At 38.3% G+C, this 21,526-nt stretch overlaps 1 protein-coding gene across 3 annotated transcripts in view; it reads left to right on the top strand.

The window, feature by feature from the left end:
* The window catches only part of ARHGAP10 (Rho GTPase activating protein 10), a 337,104-nt gene that overhangs the window by 153,404 nt on the left and 162,174 nt on the right, over positions 1-21,526 (top strand). For all 3 annotated transcript variants that reach the window (XR_011648553.1, XM_058284486.1, XM_058284541.2), the window contains 3 exons: positions 16,727-16,808; positions 18,779-18,821; positions 20,253-20,318. Coding sequence is in view for 2 of the 3 variants with exons in the window: in XM_058284486.1 (XP_058140469.1) it covers positions 16,727-16,808; positions 18,779-18,821; positions 20,253-20,318 (191 nt within the window). In the remaining variant the exon portion in view is untranslated. The remainder of the gene's footprint in view (positions 1-16,726; positions 16,809-18,778; positions 18,822-20,252; positions 20,319-21,526) is intronic.

Here is a 21,526-nt window from a genome sequence, read left to right as displayed (position 1 = left end):
TTGTTTTTGTTTTTAGGTGGCACTGGGGACCAAACCTGGGACTTTCCATGTGGGAAGCAGGCACACAACTGCTTGAATCACATCTGTTCTTCTTAATATCCTTTATCTCTTTAATCATATTTTCTTTCAATTCTTTAAATTGATTTAGGAGAGTTGTATGATTATCATTGATTTATTGTCTTGATTCCTGTATCTCTTCAGGATATTTGGTTTGTTCCTCTGGTTGGGTCTTCTCTTCCTTTCCCCTGTATGGCTCATAATTTTTTCCTGAGGTCTAGTTATCTGAATATGTTGGTGAATTTACTCTGATGGCAAATTTCCCTCTCTTACCTACTGTTGTTTTTTGTTTGTTTTTGTTTGTTTCCCACAGGTCTTCCTTGATATTTGGTTCAACTTAATCTTAGTCTTTAAAATTGCCCAGCTTAGGTTATCAAAATTATGCCAGGGACTCACTAATGGAGCACAGATTTTCTCCCAGGAGTTAAAGTACAGAGAGACCCTGAAACAGCTTTTGTCCATGCTATTTCTAGACTGGCCAGCAGATGTGCACCTTTCCACAGAGAGGAAATCTCTGTTTTCCTGTGTTTACTTCTTGCCAGAGTTGCAACTCAGAGCTGGCTCTTGTGCTGAATTCACTGAAGAAAAGCCCTCTGGCTTTCCTTCCCTTTTTCCTTGTAACAGCTGACAGGGAGGAAGATGTCTGTTCTCCTCTAAGTCAGGTACAGTGCCTCAGGGGTTTTACCCCCAGCTTAATTTTTTGGGGGTGGAGAAGGGATCCCCTTTCCCAGGTGCTGTGAGTTTTGATAACTCATGTTTGTTGTTTGAGATTCTTTGTCTCTCCCACACCTTTCTGGGAGTTGTGTAGCACTGTCTTGGTCTGCGGACTCCTAAAGCAGGTTCCCCAGACAGCTTTTGGATCACTTTTGGCTCACTCTATAAGAGCACAGATCCCTGCCTGAGTAATCTGATACCATCTGCCCACAATTCCTCCTAAGTTTTGACTCCTTCTTAGTTCTTTCACTTAGCAACTCTCCAGTTTCATAAGGCAAGTCTAATGGCATACTATTGTTAAGTTTCTCATCATTTTTACCTTTTTGTATGTTTTCTTAATTTACCAGCTCAGTGATCTGTCAAGTAGAATACACATCTTCTGCATTCTTTGATAGAGCTATAGATAAGGGGTAAAATGTAGAATCCAGGAATTAGTTCTTTAGATTATTTGCTTCTCATGATTGGCCTATGGTAGTTCTTTATGCATAATAGTATACAGTTTTAAAAAAATGAGTGAATGCCAAGAAGTTGAGATGGTGATTTAAGAGCATGAATTTGTTTAATCTAAGTGTTGCCTTCTTCAGAATTTTAGTTCCCAACTTGCACTCTGTGGATAATAACTCTGGTTCTGAGTAAAGAAATGCTACTCTCCTGGCAAGTTGGTATTTTCCTCCTGGTCCATTTTTTCTTCATGAAGTTTGTACTGTTGCCTTTATATTTACCATGCATAGCAGTCTGACTTGGTTATGAATCCCAAAAATAGATATTGGATTATGTTTGTAATCTGGTCTGTCCCTGGGCATGATTGAGTTAAGATTGGGGCTTTGATTGGGCCACATTATTAGGGCATTGAGTCTCCACCCCTTGGTGAGTGGGGACTCAGAGATAAAAGGCATGGCAAGGGACAGAGTTGAGGGTTCTTAATGTTGAAGTTTTGATGTTGGAGTTTGATGCTGAAGTCTTAAGCTGGAGCCCTGGGGAAAGAGACAGAGCCGTTTGCCTGATAGTCTACAGATGACCTCGTGGAGAGAGGCAAAGCCTAGAGAGCCTCATGGTCTACAGCTGACTTTGTGGAAGAAACAGAGGAGCTGAGCCTAGAGGAACCCAGGAAGCCTGAGCCCTTGCAGATATCGGCAGCCATTTTGCTCACCGTGAAAGTAGACTTTGGTGAGGGAAGTAACTTATGCTTTATGGCCTGGTATCTGTAAGCTCCTACCCCAAATAAATACCCTTTATAAAACCAACCGATTTCTGGTATTTTGCATCAGCACCCCTTTGGCTGACTAATATACTACGTTTTAGTTTCCCAGCTACTGAAACAACTATCATGATGGGTTGGCTTAAACAATAAGAATTTATTGGCTCATGGTTTTGAGGCTGAGGAAATAACAAAAATAGAGGCATCAGTAAGGTGATGCTTTCTCCCAGAAGACTCTGGCTTTCAGGGACTTGCTGCCAGTGATGCTTGGTCCTTGGCTTTTCTGTCATGTGGAAATGAGCATAGTGGTATATTCTTTTTTCTTGTGGGTCCCATTGACTTCCAGCTTCTGGCCGCTCCTTCTGTCTTCTCTTGCTGTTGCTTATAAAGCACTCCAGTAATCTGGATTAAAGCCAAACCTCATTCAGATGGGTCACACCTTAACTGAAGTAACTCTTGAAGAGATCTTACTTACAGTTTGTCTACACCCACCAGATGGTTGATCAAGACCATGAAATTGTCCAAACCAGGCTGTATAGTTCAGTCTACCACACCAAGAATCATCTTTTATTCTGTGTGGTGAAATAGCCAGAGATTTGCATAATATCTTACATATAGTAGGTTTTCAGATCTTAATTTGGTTGAAATGTATTTTTAGATCAGTAAGAGAATGACTATGTACTTGGAAGAGCAAATGTCATGAATTGTAGCAATATTAGTTCCAAGAACTAAAAATTAGAACCTTCTCAGCTGTAATTCTAGGTCCAGTGGAGTTACCGATGTTGCTACCTTAGCTTATCCTTGAAATGAAAGATGATAAAATTGCTGTTTCTTTCTTTATGTAAATGTGACTAATGTAGCACGTAGTTGTGCAATTTTCTGGTCTTGGCTATCCTTGTATTCACCACGCTATACTATATATCCATTAAATTTTATTAGTAATACATGTCCCTCCCCCCCCAACTACAGAATATTTTTATTTTAATTAACAGTGGGATGCTTTTAGTACTGTATTTTGAAATGTGTCCAATATTTCCTAAATTATCATTTTCTTTAATTATTTCCTAGCAATTCCTTATTAAAAAAGTAAGAGAAAGAAACTCAAGAAATGTGAAGACTAAGATATGTTTCAGTATACTGTTTTATTTTCCCTACGCTAATGTTAGTAACTCAGCAAATAGAAAATGAAAATGAGGTGTCTTTGTAATAGGATGGGGACCTAGCCTTACATAATTCTAGTGACCCTTTCAGCGATGTGTTGCAAGGGTGAAGGGTTCTGAAGAAAATGTAGTGTGATGAATTGCTTCTCCAAAGTGGAGAAGTTGTTCTGAGTTACTATATTATTTGTCATAATGTAAACAGAAATAGAATTCTTTCTTTGTGTATGATATACTTAATCTCTCATCTTTCAACTGGTTGGTTTGTTCTCTGCTCAGTTCCACAAAGGGCTAAAGTTTGCTCTAGTGTGAATCATTGTGCCCTGCCTTACTTGGAGGCAAGGCATGTAATTCTTTAGTTTTCAGTCCTGATTGGATTTTTATCCAGATGTAACATGGCTGGGTCATCTGAACCCTGACAATTGCTGTTTTCCCTCTGTCAGTATGTATAATTCTAGTTCATAACTCTCTAAACCCTCCACATTCAAAGTGCATTTCTTATATTCCAAGTTAACAAAATCATTCATTCTTCCTCCTATTTAACATCTCTGTTTGCTGCTCTTACATGTAACTTAAGAGTATCCTACCATCTACCTATAGTAAGTATTATTTCCCCTCATACATGAACATAAATGGAAAATAATAGAAAACAAAAAGGGACTAGAGGATATGAAGAATTTCTTCAGGGTTATTGTTTGAATTTTGGGAGTACTTTTCTTTCTCTCTCTCTCTCTTTCTTTTCTTTCTTTCTTTCTTTCTTTCACAGTGAGAATTTACTTATGGTTTTGAGGTTAGGGGAAATGTTCACATCAAGGCATCATCAAAGCAATGCTTTCTTCCTGAAGACTGGAGTTCTATGGTTGGTTGCTGGTGGTCCTTGGTCCTGGGCTCCTCTGTCTCATGGCAATGCACATGGTTGCCTCTCTTGGCCTCTCCCTTCTCTTCTGTGTTCTGTTGAATTCTAGCTTCTTGCTTCCTGTGACTTTCTCTCCCTCATGTCTGAATTTAATTCTGCTTAATAGGACTCCAGGGAAATGGATGTGGTTCGACCAATTGGCCTCCTGTCTACCATATGGGAGGTCCAGGGTTCAATGCCTGGGACCTCCCAGTGAGGGTAAGCTACCCCACATGGCGAGCTGCCCCACATGGAGTGCTGGCCCAAATGGGAATGTGGCCCTGCACAGGAGTGTTGCCCTGCATGGGCATGCCACCCCATGCAGGAATGCTAGCCAACGCAGAGAGCTGGCTCAGCTGGATGACGCAACAAGAGACAGGAGAGAAAAAAGAAGATGTAGCAGAACAGGGAGCCGAGGTGGCACAAGAGAGTAATCGCTTCTCTCCCACACTGGAAGGTCCCAGGATTGGTTCCTGGAGCTGCCTAATGAGAATACAAACAGACACAGAAGAATACACAGTGAATGGACACAGAGAGCAGACAATGGAGGGGGGAGGGGGAAGGGGGAGAAATAAAATAAATCTTAAAAAAAGACTCCAGTCATAGGATTAAGATCCACCCTAATTGAATTTGGTTATACCTTAACTGAAGTAACTTCATCAAAATGTCCTATTACAATGGGCTCATACCCACAGGAATGGATTAAGTTTAAGGACATGTTTTTCTGGGGTACAGAGCTCCAAACCATTGGTAATATGTTAGGAGAATGACAGGTAGGACAATATTCACTTTCCAGATTACCAAACTTTACTCTTCAGCACTAAAGCTTTATACACACATACACACTTTAAGTAATTTTGGATAAAATAATCTTTCAGGTAGTGTGAAATAGTAGGCAGGGTAGAAGGTTTTGAAACAGAGAAATCTGCGTTTGAATCTTGGTGTATACATTTATTAGGCTCTGTGTGACCTTAAGGAAATGGCTTAAGCTCTCAAATCCTCATTTTTCTCATTGAGAGTACTTTTTAAGCCCTTGTTTACTGTAATTATTTTTCAGCTTTCACTGAATCCTTTTACTAGGTATCAATGTATTGTAATTGAATCTGTTTTTAAAATTCTTTGAACAATAGATTTCTTACTCATCATTTTGTTGCCTAAAGCATGTATTTTTGAAGTCCACTCATTTTTCTTTACAATCATTTTTACCCTTCTATCTCATCTTCCCAGTCTTTTAACATCTCTTTTTATCCAATTGCCTATTTTCAATTCATTCTCTGTCTAGCTGCTAGACTGTTAATGTATAGTTTTAATCTGTTCATGATATTCCCCTACTAAAAATCTTTAGTGGCATAAACCAAATCCTTAGCATAGCCAATGACGCCCCATGCAGCTGGACTCTAGTCTACTACTTTAGCTTTCTTTCGTTCCACTTTCCAACTGGTTTTATAGGACTAGATTTGAGGCTGATCTTTGTTTTGCCAAAGTGTGCTCTTGGTCTCCTCTAAACTTTGTGTGCCTGCCAGACTGCTATGGCCTTGTTCCTCTCACTTAGCTGGTTCATCCTGTTGACCTCAGTTTAAATATCCACTCTCCAGAGAAGCCTAACTTCCTGGTTTAGGTCAGGCCTTCTTGTTACATACCCCTATAGTACCTTCAAATGTGGAAATTGCCAACTTTGAGACCAGCGCCTGAATTAGCCTACAGATAATTCTTATTTAATGTCGAATGCCTTTATTTTTGGGCATATACTCGATTGTTCTGGTCCTATTGCTCCCTCTTTTTCTTGCAGGTGGCTTGCATCTGGCTCCTCTTTGCAACACTCTATAACTATAATTAATAAATTTCCAATTTGTTAAACTTCTCTTTTTTCTGCTAGATACTATGCTCTCTATGGCCTGTCTGCTGAGTATATGGCCTGGTACATGGTAGGTATTTCGTAAATGCTTATGACCCTCTGGCACAAGGCTTAAACAGAGTAGGCAGTCACTTAATGTTGTTGAATTGAATGTTTGTAAACCCTGGGTTGTTTTCATATGAGAGAGTTTGCCATTTTTGCCCTTGAGTTCTGTTTTCTCTGTTTTGCCATTCCATGATTAGAAAATCTGTCCACTTTCTATTATTCATTTGATAATATTTACATTTTATACTTTTGTAGGCTTAATTGCATATTAAAGGTTTGTATAAATAATATTTTAGGGTGGTCTTTAGGTATTTTTCTTCTTTATAAGAATGGAGCATTATTGCAAACCTAAGACGTCCCCTTCCTACCATATGTAAATATTGTGTTGTCACTTAACGGATATAAATAAAAGCATTCATGGCATCTGACATTTTCCTTCAAGATTTTAATTAACTCCTTTGGCCGAGTAGGGGTTACCAAGAATAATGGCCAAAATCTTTACATCCTAGGCAAAGAACTTTTTAAAAATAGCTTGTTTCATGGGTGTCCTAGAAGGAGAAGAGAAGGGAAAGGGGGCAGATGGAATATTTGAGGAAATGATGGTAGAAAATTTCCCAGCTCTTTTGAAAGACATAGATACCTGTGTCTAAGAAGCACAACATACCCCCATCTGAATAAATCCAAATAGATCTACTCTGAGACAAATACTAATCAGAATGTCAAAAACCAAAGATAAAGAGAAAATTCTTAAAGCAGCAGGAGGAAAGCAATTCATCACAATCAAGGGCTGTTCGATAAGATTAAGTGCTGATTTCTCATCAGAAACCATGGAGACAAGAAGGCAGTGGTATGATATATATTTAGGATATTGAAAGAGAAAAACTACAGCCAAGAATCTTATCTGGCAAAATTGTCCTTCAGAAATGTGATTGAGTTTATAGAGTATTTGCAGATAAACAGAAACAGTGTGTCACTAAGTGTATTATTCTATCAAAGGGGTGCCAATGCAAAGTACCAGAAATCTGTTGGCTTTTATAAATGGTATTATTTGGGGTAAAAACTTAAAGTTACAAGGCCATAGAGAGTCCAACTCAAGGTTGCTTTCTTACCACAGTCAGTTGCCGTGTGTTGAAACAAGATTGTTGCTGATCTCTGCCTGGTCTCTCCTTTCCCACTGGGCTTCCAGTCCTCTCTCTCCTGGTTAGGCTCATCTCTCAGGGTTTCTTCTCTCTCCAGGCATAGGGCTTGTTTCTTTCTGGGCTTTCTGTATCAGTCTTGGCTCTCTTCCCAACAGTCTCTGTAAGCTATCAGGCAAATGGCTCATCTCTCCCCAGGCCTCCAGAATAAAAAATGCAAAGTTCTCTGCTCTTTCATGTGTCTTCTTGAGTGAGTGTCATTTTATATCAGCCCACCAAGGGGGTGGGAACTCAACAGTCATGTCCTAATGATGTGGTTAAATCAAAAGCCCTAAATTGATTTTATCAAGTAACTTAAATCCATTGAATTTAGTATAATCAAAGTGTATTAATCTAATCACAGAGGAATAGATTATTTACAAACATAATCTTTCTCTTTTTGGGTTTCATAAATTTTCTCAAACTGCCACACCAAGAGACCAGCTTCACAGGAAATATTAAATGGAGTGCTACAGGCTGAAAAGAAAAGACAGAAGAGAGTAGCTTGGAAGGTAGTCTAGAAATGAAGATAATTAGTAAAAATATCTAAAAGTATAAAAAGAGTGGTGAAAATAAGATATGACAGATAAAACCCAAGGGTCAAAAATGGGTGAAGTAAGTACTGCCTTTACTGTAATAATACTGAATGTTAATGGATTAAACTCCCCAATCAAAAGACACAGACTTATTGTATGGATTAAAAAAATAAGACTTCTCTATATGCTATCTACAAGAGACTCATCTCAGACCTAAGGATACTAAGAGGTTGGAAGTGAAAGGCTGGAAAAGATATTTCATGCATCCAGTAACCTAAAAACAAAACAAAAAGAAAAACAAAAAGAAAAAAGCTGGCGTAGCTATACTAATATCATTCAAAATTGACTTCAAAAGCAAAGCTGTTATAAGATACCAAGAGGGAGTTTATATATTAACAGGGGCAATCCACCAAGAAGAAATAATAATCATAAATATCTATGCACCTAACCAGCATGCCCCAAAGTACATGAGGCAAACACTGACAAAACTGAAGGGAAAAATAATAGTTGGAGACTTCAATATACTGCTCACATCAATAGGTAGAACATTGAGATCAATATGGAAATAGAGAACCTGAACAATTTGATAAATGAACTAGACCTAACAGACATATACAAAACAATGCACCCGCAAATAGTGGATATAAATTCTTCTCAAATGCTTATGAATCATTCTCCAGGATAGACCAGGTCTCAATAAATCTAAAATGATTTGAAATTATACAAAGCACTTTCTCTGATCATAATTGAATTTAGATGGAAATCAATAACAGGCAGAAGACTGCAAAATATACAAAGGTATGGAAGTTAAACAACACATTCTTTTTTTTTTTTTTTAAAGATTTATTTATTTATTTATTTCTCTCCCCTTACCCGCCCCCCCCAACCCAGGTTGTCTGTTCTCTGTGTCTATTTGCTGCTCTTGTTTCTTTGTCCGCTTCTGTTGTTGTCAGCGGCACGGGAATCTGTGTTTCTTTTTGCTGCGTCATCTTGTGTCAACTCTCCGTATGGGTGGCGCCATTCTTAGGCAGGCTGCACTTTCTTTTCGCACTGGGCGGCTCTCCTTATGGGGCACACTCCTTGCTCGTGGGGCTCCCCTACGCGGGGGACACCCCTGCATGGCAGGGCACTCCTTGTGCGCATCAGCACTGCGCATGGGCCAGCTCCACGAGGGCAAGGAGGCCCGGGGTTTGAACCGCGGACCTCCCATGTGGCAGACGGATGTCCTAACCACTGGGCAAAGTCCGCCACCACAACACATTCTTAATCATTCAGTAGGTCAAAGAAGTTGCAAGAGAAATTAGGAAGTATATCGAAATAAATGAAAGTGAGAACTCTACTTATCACAACTTTAGGGTTACAGCAAACAGTGCTGAGAGGAAAATTAATAGCATTAAGTGGCTACATTAGAAAGGAAGGAAGATCTAAAAATCAAAGACCAAACTACTCACCTGGAGGAAATAGAAAAAGAACAGCAGACTAATCCCAAAACAAGCAGAAGGAAAGAAAGGTCAGAGCAGAAACAAGTGAAATTGAGAATAACAACAATAAAAACAAACAATAGGATCAACAAAACCAAAAGTGGATCTTTGAGAAGATCAACAAAATTGACAAACACTTAGCTAGACTGATAAAAGAAGAGAAAATATAAATAAAACCAGAAATGGGAGGGGGATGCATTACTACTGGCCCCACAGAAAGAAAACATCTTAAGAGGATACCATGAACAATTGGTTACCAACAAACTAGACAACTTAGAAGAAATGTACAAATTCCCAGAAACAACATGAACATCCAACACTGACCTTAGAAGAAATGGAGGACCTCAAAAAAGCAATCACAAGAAAAGAGATTGAAACAGTCATTAAAAACCTCCCCATAATGAAAAGCCCAGGACCAGGTGGCTTCATAGATGAATTCTGTAAGTCATTTAAAGAAGATTTAATGTCAGTCTTGCTCAGATTCTTCCAAAAAAATTTGAACAGGAGAGAACAATACCAAACTCCTTCTGTGAAGTCAACATCATCCTAATATCAAAGCCAGATACAGATATACAAAAAAAGAAAATTATAGACCCATTTCCTTAATGAAAATAGATGCAAAAATCCTCAACAGAATACTCACGAATTGCATCGAATACCACATTAAAAGATTTATTCATCATGATCAAGTGGATTTTATCCCAGGCATGCAAATCAAAGGAAAATCACGTTGTCATCTCAGTTGATGCAGAAAAGGTATTTGACAGCATGCTTTCTTGATTAAAATACTCTTAAAGATAGGAATAGTTAGAAACTTTCTCAACATGATTAAAGGGTATATGTGAAAAACCCACAACTAACATTGTACTCAATGGTGAAAGACTGAAAACTTTCCTATTGAGATCCAAAACAAGAGAAGGATGCCTACTGTCATGACTGTTGGTCAGTGTTTTGCTAGAGGTTTTAGCTAGGGCAATTAGGTAAGAAAAAGAAATATGTCCAATTGGGAAGGAATAAATAAAACTTTCACCATTCACAGATGATATTCTATACCTAGAAAGTCCTCAAAAATCTACAACAAAGTTCCTTGAGTGAATAAACAAGTTCAGCAGAATGATGGAATTAAAAACTAATATGCAGGGAAACGGACTTGGCCCAGTGGTTAGGGCATCCGTCTACCACATGGGACGTCTGCGGTTCAAACCCAGGGCCTCCTTGACCCATGTGGAGCTGGCCCATGCGCAGTGCTGATGCACACAAGGAGTGCGGCGCCATGCAGCGGTGTCCACGCAAGGAGTGCACCCTTAAGGAAGGCCGCCCAGCGCTGAAAGAATGCAGCCTGCCTAGGAATGGCGCCGCCCACACTTCCCGTGCCGCTGAGGACAACAGAAGCGGACAAAGAAACAAGACGCAGCAAATAGACACAGAGAACAGACAACCGGGGGAGGGGGATAATCAAATAAATAAATAAATATTAAAAAAAAACCTAATATGCAGAAATCATAAGTGTTTCTATACACAAGTAATGAGCGATCTCAGGAGGAAGTTAGGAAAAAAATTCCATTTACAATAGTGATCGAAAGAATCAAATATTAGGATTATTTGATTAACCAAGGACATAAAGAACCTGTATTCAGAAGTTTACAGAACACTGCTAAGAGACATCAAAGGTGACCTGAATAAATGGAAGGACATTTCATTTTCATGGATTGGAAGACTAAATATATTAAGATGTCAGTTCTACCAAAATTGATTTACAGATGCAGAGTCACCCCAATAAAAATTCCAACAACCTTTTTTGCATTAATGGAAAAGCAAATTATGAAATTTATTTGGAAGGACAAGGGACCCTGAATAGCCAGAAATATCTTAATACTCTAATATCAAAACTCTAACATTAAGAACCCTCAACTCTGTCCTTTGCCATGCCTTTTATTTGTGAGTCCCCACCCACCAAAGGGTAGGGATTCAACACCCTAATGATGTGGCCCAATCAAAGCCCTAATCATAATTTAATCATGCCCAGGTACAGATCATATTACAAACATAATCCAGTTTCTATTTTTGGAATTCATAACCATATCAAACTGCTACACCAAAGTTTATTGGTATATCTTGGAGATGACTGCTGACATCTACCAGGGTTCAGGCTTCCTGGGCTCCTCTCCTCCTGGGCTTATTTTTTTCTGGGCTCAGCTCCTCTGTTTTGTCTACAAGGTCAGCTGTAGATTATGAGGCTCTCTAGGCTTTGCTTCTTTCTACTAGACTATCAGGTGACCAGCTCTGTCTCTCTTCCCAGGGCTCGATTCTTTCAGGGCTCAGGTGCTTTGCTTCTCTGTGTGCTTACTTCCTAGGTTCCATTTAAAAACTTGCAACTCTGTTTTTATCCATGTTTTTAGCCCTCATTGGGTGGGGACTCAATGCCCTACTGACATGACCCAATCAAACCCTAATTATAATTTAATTGAGTAAAAGTGAAACTCCAGACAGACCAGTAAACAAACATAATCCACTTTTTTTGTAATTCATAAACAATATCAAACTGTTAAATTCCACCCTCCGAGTTCCAAAAAGACATTACAATATTTAAAAATCTACCTTAAATTAGTAGGAATGCTAAGTATAGAACCACATCCATAACCAGCTTAAAGAAATACAGTTTGTCTTGGGGCAAAGTCCTTTCTGCTTAGACCTCTGAAAATAATTAACTGCTTCTAATACACAACAGACAGACAAAGGATAAATATTTCCATTACCATAAGGAGAAATTGAGAAGGAAACATGAGTCATGGGTCCTCTACAGTTCAGGAAACCTGCAGGGCATCCTTTATTAGATGTTAAAGTCTGAGAGTTATTCTTAAGATTGTGGTTTTTTCTCCTTGGGGTCCCATGGGGACCTGCCCTTTCACAGGCTTGCCCAATGACCATTTTCTTGGTTCCACCCTCATCAAGCACCACCTGGGTGTTGGCCAAGCTCTAGACTTTACCCTTCAAGAGTGATTGCCACACTTAACCAAATCTTTGGGTTAGAGTCTTAGCCCCCTAGTACAACGACATGAAGACAACATCCTCCCTAACATTTGGCATACAGGGTCAACCCTCTCAGAGCAATGAGTTGACGACCTGGCCTTCCCTAATCTTTGGGGGACAGGTCTACCCCTCTCAGACCTATGGGGTGCTGACTTTAACTGCCCTAATCCTTGAGGAATGTGCTCCACTTTCTCTGTACTCTGGGGCAGCAAAACCCTCCCTGAACTTTGGGTGGGAACATCCACCCTCTTCAACTGCTGGGGCAAACTCACCCTCTCTGTACACATGGGTGGGCTTCCTCTCTTGGCCCAAGGTGAAGTCTTAATTCCAGATCTCAGCTTCCATGGTTTTCCTCTTAAAGCTATTTCTCCTTTAGTCTTTCCTTTCCATGTCCCTATTAGTCTAAGCTGACAGTGGTTTTGTTTATACAGCTCTCTCAAAAAGCTTGTTGGTTTAGCATGCAAGAAGCAGGGGTCCAAGCCATCAGACAGTAAGACTTTCCACAAATCTTTCCTAGATAACTGCATCTTCAATCTTGATTTACAAGTTCCAAGTTTAGTTAAGTCCTTAAACAGGGCACTATCATCCAGGAGCTTGATTTCCAGAGGCTTGGAATTTCTGGAATCGGTTTTTGGTTTCCTTGTGCCCAAGAGTTCAGTCCTCAGCTTATCTCTTTCATCTGTCATTTTGCTATGAGCTGCAAGGAGAAGCCAAGCTGCATTCTCCAAGTTTATTTTGGAAAGTTCTTTAGCTAAATACTTAGGTTTGCCGTTTTCAAATTCTGTCTTCCGTAAAACATCAGGAGTTAATCTTGCTAAGTTATCTGTGACTTTAAAACATGGATCATCTTTCCTCCAGTTTCCAATAATAGTTTCATCATTTACTTCTAAGGCATCATTCAAAGTCTCTTTAGAGACTCACAATTATTTCCTTCTAAGGCCTTATCAAAAATAACTTTAGGCTCCATATTGCTACCAACAGTCTCTGCAAAGCAATCTAGGCCTTTTCCATCAAGCATCTCACAATTCCTCCAAAAAATACCCCTTACCCACTTATATAACCCTTCCAGCATTTTGGTAATTGCAGAAGTACTACCCCACTTCTGTTATCAAATTCTGTATTATATAGCCAAAGGGGTGCTGATGCAAAATACCATTAATCAGTTGGTTTTCATAAAGGGTATTTGATTGGGGTAGAAGTTTATGGTTACCAGGCCATAAAGTGTAAGTTACTTCCCTCACTAAAGTTTATTGCCATGTGTTGGAGCAAGATGGCTGCCGACATCTGCCAGGGTTCAGACTTCCTGGATTCCTCTCTTCCTGGAGCTCATTTTTCTCTGGACTTAGCTCCTCTGTTTTCTCCACAAGGTCAGCTGTAGATTATGAGGCTCTCTAGGCTTTGCTTCTTTCTACTAAGTCAGCTGTAGACTATCAGGCAACCCCAGGGCTCCTATCTACAGTGGTAAGAACAGCATGGTACTGGAATGAAGATAGACATATGAACAGTGGAGTTGAATTGAGTGTTCAGAAGTATACCCTTACATCTGTGGTCAAGTGATTTTTGACAAGGCTGTCAGGCTAACCCAGCTGGGACAAAACAGTCTATTGAACAAATGGTGCTGGGAGAACTGGATCTCCATAACCAAAAGAAAGAAAGAGGATGCCTGTCTCATACCTTATACAAAAGTTAACTCAGTGGATGAAAGATGTAAATATAAAAGTGAGAACCATAAAACCCCTAGAAGAAAATGTAGGAAAGCATCTTAAATATCAGGTGGTAGGCTGTAGTTTCTTATGTCTTACACCCAAAGCACAAGCAAAAAAAAGAAAAAATGGATAAATGGACTGCCTCAAAATTAAATACTTTTGTGCTTCAAAAGACTTTATCAAGAAAGTGAAAAGGCAGCCTACTCAAAGGGTGAAAATATTTGGAAGCCACATATCTGGAAAGCGTTTGATTTCCTTGTTATAGAGAATGCAACTTTTTAGATCATGCAACTCAACAATAAAAAGGCAAGCAAACCAGTTAAAAAATGGGCAAAATTCTTAAATAGATGTATTTCCAAAGAGAAAATACAAATGGCAAAAAAAAAAAAAAAATCACTTGAAAAGATGTTCAAGATCACTAGCTACTAGGGCAGTGCAAATCAAAACTACAATGAGATGTCTTTTTATACCTTCTAGAATGGCCATTATTAAAAAAACCAGAAAACTGCAAGTGCTGGAGAGGATGTAGAGTGATAGGAACACTTCTTCATTGTTGATGGGAATGTAGAATGGTACAACTCCTGTTTATGAAAGTTTGGCTGTTCCTCACTAATATTTGGGACATATTCAGAAAAACTGAAAACAGGGATATGGACAGATGTTTGTATACCAATGTATATCATGGCATTATTCACAATTGCCCAAAGATGGAAAGAACCCAAGTGTCTATCAACCAATGAATGGATAAACAAAATGTGGTATATGCATATGATAGAATACTCTACAGCTGTAAGAAGAAATGAATTGGGAGGCATGTGACACCATGGATGAACCTTGAGGATGTTATGTTGAGTGAAATAAGACAGACACAAAGGACAAATATGAACTAAATATGATGAGTAAACTCATGCAGTTAAAATCTAGGGTATAGTTTATTAAGAGATAGGATGAGGGTAGAGAAGGGATAGCTTATACTTGATGCATGTAGAATTTTTAATAAGGTTGATTTTTTTATTGTAAATTATGGAAATTGATAGAGTGGACGGTAACTCATTATAGTGAGTATAGCTAACACTGCCAATTTAGTAATGTGATTGTAGTTGAAAGAAAGCTAGAGAATAATGTAGGGACTGTATAGCAAAGTTGGTGGTGGATGAGGATCATGGTTAGTAGTACAAATATAAGAATGTTCTTCTATTAACTAGAATAAATTTATGCCACTCTTACAAGGTGGTAAAAATACGGCAATACATGGGAAGGTACAATTAATTTTGTAATTTATGGACTATAATTACCAATAATATTCTGATATTCTTGCATCATATAAAAAATACTATATCAGTGCTAAGGATCAGTAATAGGGAGGTATAAGGTAGTATGGGATTTATTTTCTGTTAGAATAAGGAAAATGTTCTAAAATTGACTGAGGTGATGACAGTACAGCTCTGATGAAACTGAGAGTCACTGAGTGTTCACTTTAGATGGATTGTACAAGGCATGACAGTGTAAAACACAGTGAACCATTTGGTGGTTGATGGACTGTTTGGTTAACAGTTCAAATATGTTTGTACATATTCTCTCATGAACAAATACTAGACAGGGTGTTAATAATAGGGAGGTTTATAGAAAAAATACACCAAATTAAGCTGTGGACTATAGTTAGCAGTAATAGTTTGATGATTTTCTTTCATAATTTGTAATAAACCATAATAATGCAAGGTGTTGGTGGCTGAGTGATGGAGGAATCCTGTATATCATACATGATTGTTTTGTAAGCTCACAACTTTTCTAATATAAATGAAAAAAAAAAACAGCTTGATTGGGCATCTTGCCTTGATTTTTGCACTGAAAGGATGCTGTAAGCAGTAGATTAAGAGAAGGTAGAACCTTTAGTCTCTGCCAAGGTACAGCCAGGGGCAATCCAAGAATGTTTGGAGTAGACAATAAAGAGTCATTTTGCTGGTCAGGGGTAGGGTTTATATTAGGGTTTTTTAAAATTTTTTCTTCACAAACCATAGTTTGGAGAAAGCGATTGTAGATAAGAGCCTATTAATTGCAGTTTATGTTGTAGTTATTTTATAGTGAAATTTAAGCAAATAATTTATTCTCATGCTTTACCACCATCATGGGGGGTAAAAGCATAATGCCTGTGGGAATGAATCTTGGAAGGATTGCTTATTCATTACTTGTCATAGTACTTGCAGAGATTTAAAGTACTTATAACAATTGTAGTGATTATTGAATTACAGTTGAGTGTACAGCTTACCTTAGTTGAAAAAGATTACCCAATAGTTAAAAAAGAGGTGAAATAGAATTACAGGAGTGATAACTTTAAAAGAATATTTAGTGCCAAAAGGAATTTCAACCAGTTATTTTCATTTCCAATGTTGATGGTTTTGGAGTACCTATATGGACTTTTTAATTCCTTGCCAGAAAATTTATTTTCTGATCCTTTTGATCAAAAATATAAAAATTGTTTCCTTTGAGAAGCTATCCATAGGGTATGTGGAATTACTTAATGGCTCTCTACTTGATATTCTTCCCAATATTAAGAATTTTCAGGCAAAATCTCCAAATGTGTGAATAAATTGAACTGAGAAATATTAGTATCTGGCCCTGAGGACCAAAATGGAGCACTAAGAAAATAGGAGGGAAACTGTCAGAGCAGTTACCAGCACTGTCCTCTCAGAAATGGATTTGGGGTGGGGTGAACGACGACTTGCCGTTTCACTCCGTACATGTCTAGATAACAAGAAGCGTGTATTTCTCTCATAAATAACAGCTTACTCAATCTTCATAATAAAGCCCTAGCAGATAGAAAAGGTAGTATTTCTTCTCTGGCCAAAGGCTAACCTGACCTGTTCCTGGTATTTTCAGGCCCGGCATTCCTCTGACCATGCAGGCGTTTTCAGAAGAGGAAAGGAAGCAGTGGTTGGAAGCTCTGGGTGGAAAAGAAACTGTAAGAATCATTACTGGTTGAGTTTTAATTTCAAGTCCTTCAGAGTTTGTGTGTGTTTATTTTTATGCTATTTTTGTTTTATAGTATTTGCAAAAATTTCCTGCTGAAACTGGCATTTGCATTCATCTTGGAAACATTATATATTCTAGTAATATGGTTTGGGGTAGCAGCAGCGCACATTAGACTGGTGTGTCCTTAGGTTTTATTTCTGATTTTTCTTGACTTTACCACTCTGAGTTGCTTTGCTTGAGGAGGTCATCTAAATTTTCAGTTTCTTCATTCCTATCTGACATGATTTTAGATGATGAACACGATAAATGCTTGCAGTGCATTTTGATCAATTCAGTGGAGATGGAAAAGTAAATATAAGATAGTGCAGGCAATATTATAAGTGACTGCTGTGATTATTTTGCTTGATTTAACAGTTTATAGTTTATTCTAATGTTTTACAGTATGCATATTATATAGCTTTAGTAAATGGGCCTCTATACTGAAATTGGTTGGAGGAACAAATTAAAAGTAGTGATATAGATCCAGAGGCACAGGAATTCACAATGTTCACCCCTTTATTCAATCATTGCTTCATTTTGTGGGCTAGTGGTGTTTGGGGGTTGAAAATTTGGCAGGGCATCTATTAAATTGGGGATTTAGTGATGATAATTATAGAAAATGGTGTAGTAAACTAAGTAAACTGTTTAAAGTATTGTGAGTCTAAAAGAACTGCCAATGTAAGTATTGGGTGGGCTGTGTCTGGAAAGCATTTGCCATTTCTGCAGGTTTTGGATAAAGGAAAGAACGTAATTTTAAAAAGTGGAAGAGGGGTCATATACAGGAAGTAGGCAGAAGTGTCAGAATAGAGCTTATGAAAGGGCCATAAGAGAAAGTTATCTAATGGTAGTAGAGGGCACGTTTGTGAGGGGATAGGAAGTGGGGTGCCAGGAGGTGGGGCAGCAATAAGGTGGTGTTTAAAAAATCAAAACCCAAGAAATGTTGTATTTTGTAAATAGATGCAAAATATAAGAGTTTTTTTTTTTTTTTTTTTGAGACCTTGGGGCCAGAGATTAAACCCAGGACCTCATATAGGGGAAGCCTGTGCTCAACCACTGAGCCACAAGGGCTCCCAGGGTTCTTTCTTTCTATTCTTAATTTGTTCTCAAAAGTTATAGCTGGGGAGTTGAGAGTACTTACAGTATTGATGGTTACTGAGAGCCAAACCAGGTTCTTGTAATTTTCTTTAGTAAGGACAGTGCACTGACTAGAACATATCTGTCCAGAGTAATAGATGGAAAAGCGAGTTTGCATAGCAAAGCAACCATATGACCAAGTCACCGAGAAATAAATCTGGTGCCAATGAGAGTGTAGGCTTGAAGACATGTCTATAACCTCCCCTTTAGAGGAAGAAGCCAAATGATTAGCTTACAGATACACAGACAAACTCAAACCTTCAGAAAGACAGTATTCTGCTGTGTGTTTGTATGGGGCATTGCTCATTTTTTGAAGGTGCTATATGCCTTCCAAATAATGGGTCAGTGCTAGAATTCTTAGAGGCTACCTGGAATTACCACCTTGTTGTTTCAAATGTATTATCGTTATTTAAAGTATGGGCAGGTTCATCTTTTGTGAATATAAAGTTCTAGAAATAATGGTGAAAAATGAGCTTCATCTCATTGGTTAGAATGCAGCAGTTTTTTGGTCATTTTGTAGCTATAACACTGAACACTTAAGAACAGCGTCCCTTCATCTCGTTCTTGCTAGTGACTACCTCTCTTTAGCACAGCACAATGGAATTGAGAGACAAAGTTAGAGCAGTACCCATTTGTTATTTATTTTTGTGTTTGAGAACAGGATAGTATGGTATTAAACAATTCAAGGTTTATGAAAATGTATTTTTTGCATGGTTCTAAGTGTGCCTACTTGTGTCATTTTTGTTGATTTGTTGAAAACATTGTTGCCTATTCTCTCTTTTCTAGCTGTTCCATAGTTTTAGTAGAGCTATCCCAAGACCAGAAGGAGGTAAGTACTAGTCTATAAAAATGACTTTCTCCTTTTCTCACGACTTACTTTGTGCTCATGCTGTCAGACTGTTGACTCCTTCCTCTTTCTCCTCCATCCTCTTTCTCTTTCCAAGTTTTTTTAAAATGGAGAAATGAAAACATGTAGTTTTGCTAAGTGTAAAGATGTACTTGAATTTTATAAAGCTTTGTGAATAGTGGATCCTGAACAGTAAACTACTACCCAATTGTTTTCATCAGAATTCTCCTCAGGCTTAGCCCTGTGAAAAACTGTGAAGTCTGTATTGATGAGTTGCTCATGCTTTCCTCTCTGAGAACTGTGAGTTAGCATTGCTAGTCCCTAGGTTCTGAATGGAGAGGCTAAGGCTACTCATTTTTCCTGATTTAATTTTTGAAACATGAATTATCTTTTTTCAGGATACACAAACATGCCGTTTAAATTGTAGGCAAGCATCTGTATTAGAAAAAATATGTAATTATATTTTCAAAGTATTCTTTATAAGAATCATCTGTTCTAAATTCATGAAAATAACAAAATATTATTTTAAAACTTAGAACATGGTATAAAATATGAAAGTTTTAATTTAAGATGATCGTTAAAATATCTTTAAAATTCTGTTTAAAACTTTTTCTAGGCTTTCAATAAGAAAGTTTTGTGTTTTGGGGCTTTCAAGAAATTTTAAGAACCATCATTCATTTATTCATATATGTATATGTATACAAACATATACCTGTTATTGACTTATTTGCTTTTGGAATTTTTTTTTTTTAAACGCCTCCCCCGCCCCATGGCTTTTTGCGTGCTGTCTGCTCTCTATGTCCATTCGCTGTGTGTTCTTCTGTGTCTGTTTTTATTTATTTCCCCTCTCCCCTTGCGACTCGCTTGCTGTCTACTCTCTGTGTCCATTCGCTGTGCGCCCTTCTTTTTTTTGCTTGTCTCCCTTTTTTGTTGCGTCACCTTGCTGAGTTGGCTCTCTGCGTCGCCTGCCTTCACAAGGAGACCCTGGGACGCGAACACAGGGCCTCCCATATGGTAGACGGGAGCCCACCTGATTGAGCCACAGCTCCTTCCCTTGGGATGTTTTTGACAGAGTATCTTAACTGTTTTTAGATAGCTTCCTCTAAGTATTTGCAATGTTTTATTTTTTTTGCTGTTTAAAGTATGTTACATTTATTAATTAAAAATACTTTAAATTATGAATTTAATTAAAATACTGCTAATAAATTTCCTGATAATTCAGAAAGTTTTCTTCTAAATATATGAATTTCTGTTATACGTCTCTTAAGTGGGAAATATGTGGCTTTCAGCTTTCTTTTTAAGTAGTAACCAAACATTAGATTGGAGTTAAAGAAAAGAAATTCCTATTCCTGTAAAGAAGAGACATATGAACAATTAATTGTGACCTTTATGTTTTCTAACTGTTTCTTATAGGTGCACAGTTGGATCAGATGGGATTCACAATTCTCAGAAAATGCATCAGTGCAGTTGAGACACGAGGTAACATGATATGTCTGAATCATTTTATTCATGAAAGGCTGTAGGTATGTAAAATCTAAAAGCCGTTTAAAATGCTCATAGCTTGGTTAAGTGTTTTAGAAGGAAAGACTTTACTATAAAAGAGCATATTCTAGGTATCAGAGATCAGTTTATTTATTTGAGAGTGTGGGTTCTTCATTTTTACTTATGTATTTCCCTCATACATGAAAGTTTGAAGTCAGTACTGAAATGAGAATCATTAGAAGAATCAACAGTGTTGGGAAACCAATATTAATCACTTTTTGTTCAAGTACTGTTAAGATATTCTCCATCTTCCATTGTCCTTTGGACCTCCATTAAAAAAACCCAGCTTTATTGAGGTATAATTTACATACAGTAAAACTCACTGATTTTAAAAGTGCTCACATTGATTAGATTTTTTTTTTTTTAAGTTTTATTTATTTATTTCTGCCCCCTCCCTCCATTGTCTGCTCTCTGTATCCACCTGCTGTGTGTTCTGTGTCTGCTTGTATTCTCATTAGGCATCTCTTGGAACTGATCCTTGGGCTTTCCAGAGTGGGAGAGAGGCAATCATTCTCTTGCACCACCTCAACTCCCTAGTCTGTTGCATTGCTTATTGTTTCTCCTCTGTGTCTCTTTTTGTTGTGTCATCTTGCTGCGCTAGCTCTCTGTGTTGGCCGGCACACCTGTGCAAGGCAGCACTCCTGCATGGGGTGGCACTCTGCATGGGGCAGCACTCATGTGAGCCAGTTAACTGCACAGGCCAGCTTGCCTTCACCAGGAGGCCCTGGGTATCGAACTCTGGAACTCTTATTTGGTAGACAGGAGCCCAATTGCTTGAGCAACAACTGCTTCCCACATTGATGAGTTTTGACAATGCATATAATCTTTTTGTTACCATCACAGTCATAGGAGATTTCTATCTTCCCAAGTAGTTCCTTTGTGCCCTTTTGTAATCAATCCTCCCCAGCCTCTGGCAGCCACAGAGCTGCTTTCTATCACTCTAGTTTTGCCTTTTTTAGCAATTCATATAAATGGAATCATGCAGGATATAATATTTTTAGTTTAGTTTTTTTTTTGTGTGTGTGTGAGGTACTGGGGGCCAGGGATTGAACCTGGGACCGCTTATGTGGGAAGCTGGTGCTCAACCACTAAGCCACAGTGGCTTCCCTTAGCTGGGTTCCTCATTTATTTTGCTTGTTGTTTTT

This window comes from Dasypus novemcinctus, chromosome 1 (assembly GCF_030445035.2).
Source record: "Dasypus novemcinctus isolate mDasNov1 chromosome 1, mDasNov1.1.hap2, whole genome shotgun sequence".
NCBI classification, from domain to species: Eukaryota; Metazoa; Chordata; class Mammalia; order Cingulata; family Dasypodidae; genus Dasypus; species Dasypus novemcinctus.
Note: the sequence above shows the minus strand (reverse complement) of the source record. Positions and strands in the feature narration are given on the sequence as shown.